Source organism: Asparagus officinalis, chromosome 8, assembly GCF_001876935.1.
Source record: "Asparagus officinalis chromosome 8, Aspof.V1, whole genome shotgun sequence".
Classification (NCBI taxonomy): domain Eukaryota; kingdom Viridiplantae; phylum Streptophyta; class Magnoliopsida; order Asparagales; family Asparagaceae; genus Asparagus; species Asparagus officinalis.
In genome coordinates this window covers 26,421,813-26,424,457 of record NC_033801.1, presented here as the reverse complement: position 1 = coordinate 26,424,457, position 2,645 = coordinate 26,421,813, and the positions used below count along the sequence as shown (strand labels likewise).

At 37.5% G+C, this 2,645-nt stretch overlaps 1 protein-coding gene across 1 annotated transcript in view; it reads left to right on the top strand.

The window, feature by feature from the left end:
* The window catches only part of LOC109820374 (ADP-ribosylation factor-like protein 8a), a 14,480-nt gene extending 13,329 nt beyond the window's left edge, over positions 1-1,151 (top strand). The window contains exons 5-6 of the mRNA XM_020386501.1: positions 1-157; positions 637-1,151. The exon at positions 1-157 is cut by the window's left edge and continues 17 nt beyond it. Coding sequence (XP_020242090.1) covers positions 1-157; positions 637-754 — 275 coding nt within the window. The 3' untranslated portion in view covers positions 755-1,151. The remainder of the gene's footprint in view (positions 158-636) is intronic.

Genomic DNA, 2,645 nt, shown 5'->3' with positions numbered 1-2,645 from the left:
TCGTTGATGCTGCTGATCACGATAACTTGTCTATCTCGAAAAGTGAACTTCATGATCTACTTGGCAAGCCATCCCTCCATGGGATCCCATTGCTTGTCCTTGGGAACAAAATTGATAGGCCTGAAGCTCTACCAAAAGAGGCTTTGACAGAGCAAATGTAAGTAACAAAGATATCCGACAAGTTCCAGTATTATCAAACTATGTTCATCTTTTTGCTGCTTATCCAACAAGTTCCAGTATTATCAAACTATGTTCATCTTTGTCCTGCGTTGCCTTCGCTTTGTCTGGAACAAGCTTCTCATTTCAATCTGACCCAGATCGTGCCTGCTTCATCTGCTGATTGGCCTGTTTTTATACTAAGATGTACATAAATCAAAAGGGGAAAAAAACATAAAGAGAGCCTTTTTTCTTTCAAATTACTAGAAGAGCCCAGACTAGGTCTAGATTAAAATGATAGAACATATTTCAGGCTCAAACGCAATTCTACTTGTCTTAGGATCATATAATTACTCGAACTTGTACATTACATTGTTTTGTGGGTTATATAATGAGGAAAATTTCCATGTCTGAAGACAGCTGAAGTGTCCAATCTGTTCTTTATCAGTTTTTGTCACTTACAGTTTGCTGCATTTGTAGGGGGCTGAAAGCCATAAATGACAGGGAAGTTTGTTGCTTCATGATCTCATGCAAGAACTCAACCAACATCGATGTAGTTATTGATTGGCTCGTGAAGCACTCAAAGACAAAGAATTGAGTAATGGTCCCAGTAAGTCTTCTAGTTGTATTTACTCTGGATTTTTGAGGTACTTATATGTGATTGCTGGTGGTGGGTTTCTGCTTCTACCTAATTGGGATCCTGATCATGAAACCATTGCCTATTAGTTCTTTGTTCGCTCTTTAATTGTTTTCCCCAGGTGAGGGGATACTCTTTTATGAATACTTGCGATAGAATGCTTCTTGTGCTTATGATGGAATGCGCCGTATTTGAGTCCTGAGACTTGTATCTTGTGTATGTGACTGATTGGTGTGAACAGATACTTGTTTTTATGGGAGTGAGGTGTTTTAAATCAGCGTGTCTTTGTTTGCATGTTTTTCTCAACAAAATAGGCTGCTGAGGTTTGAATATACATGCTGTGTTACTTCTATCTGAAGGATAATTACATGTCTGTTTCAGTATATGAATTCAAATCAGGGCATTTCGATGCAATTTCTTTTGGGGAATGTGCATTTTTCAATCTATGAAGCCCTTGCAGGTTAATCTTTTGTTATCAATTTTCATCAACTTTTTTGTTGATTTGGGAAATAATTTTCAGCAACTCGATTTCCGCACTTGTTACAGGATAGTGATGCCCCAAAAATCTATGCATTGGGTAACCTTTAATTAAGATTATAAAGTAATCGAGCAGGTTTTTGTGGACTTTGTTGTGCAACTTTTGTCAGATTTTGCAAGAAAATTGTAAATGTGGAGCTTTTTAACATCGATAAAAAAAATATTCGCATTGTGGTGACAGCCATGCATTGAAGATGGCAGCACAAAAGTTTTGATAAGTTTTGGCAATAATTCATTATTAATTGGTGTCAAATTTCAACATACCTCTTGATAGTAAGACTATAGATGCGCTATGGGATATTTGCTTGTTATATTGTATTTTATTTTATTTATTTTTGGTGAGGAAAGATTGCCTTCTCAATTGCTCGCTAAACTTGCAAAACATATTTTCATGTATGGATGTACCATTATGAGTAGTATTTGAGCACATTCAGTACGTGTATATCGTATGTGCGTGCCGCGGTGGAGACAGAAGTCCACGGTAAATAAAAAGTAGCGGTGTCACAATATATATAAAAAGACCATATAACTAATATCTCTATCATATCAAACATATCATGAACTTTGATGAGATACAAAAGATGTATTTAACTAAGCAAAAGCACAATGACTACGTAGCGGGAAAGTTTTTGATAGTTGACACCACCACCCTCAACGAGCTCCGCCCACGTGGGCATGAGAAAATGAGGATTGCTGGGGCATAATCCTACGGTCGAGGCCTAACTGCTGGAAAAGCCTCGAGACCTGGTACTTGGTCTCCTCTCTTCAATCAGCTTCCGCCGTGCTATAAAATAGAATTTCGCCGCCGTGCTATACATAATTAATAGAATTTCGACGGCCCGTGATGTGTGCATGTCAGCGAGATTTGTGCCAACGAGGCCATTAACCTTGCGCGCCCATCTGTCACTGCCGAAGGAGCTAGCTAGTGATGATTCAATAGATTGAGTCGATTGGCAGAGTGACGGTAAATATATGGATAGCCACTCTGCTCATCCATCCTACCACATGCTGTGAATTTTAAAAAAAAGAAAAAAAAACTCTACATTCAAGTCTCTCAACTAAGGGCCTGTTCGTTTGTTTTCTAAAAACCAACAAATGGAAATGGAAATGGTGAAAATCTCAAAACTCACCATTTCCTCCATTTCCATCCCTAAAACTCACCCACAACATCCAATAAAATATTATTTTCATCCAACAACTCATCCACATCATCTAATAAAATATGATTTTCATTTAACCACTCATCCATCACATCTAATAAAATATTATTTTCATCTAACAACTCATCCATCACATCTAATAAAATATTATTTTC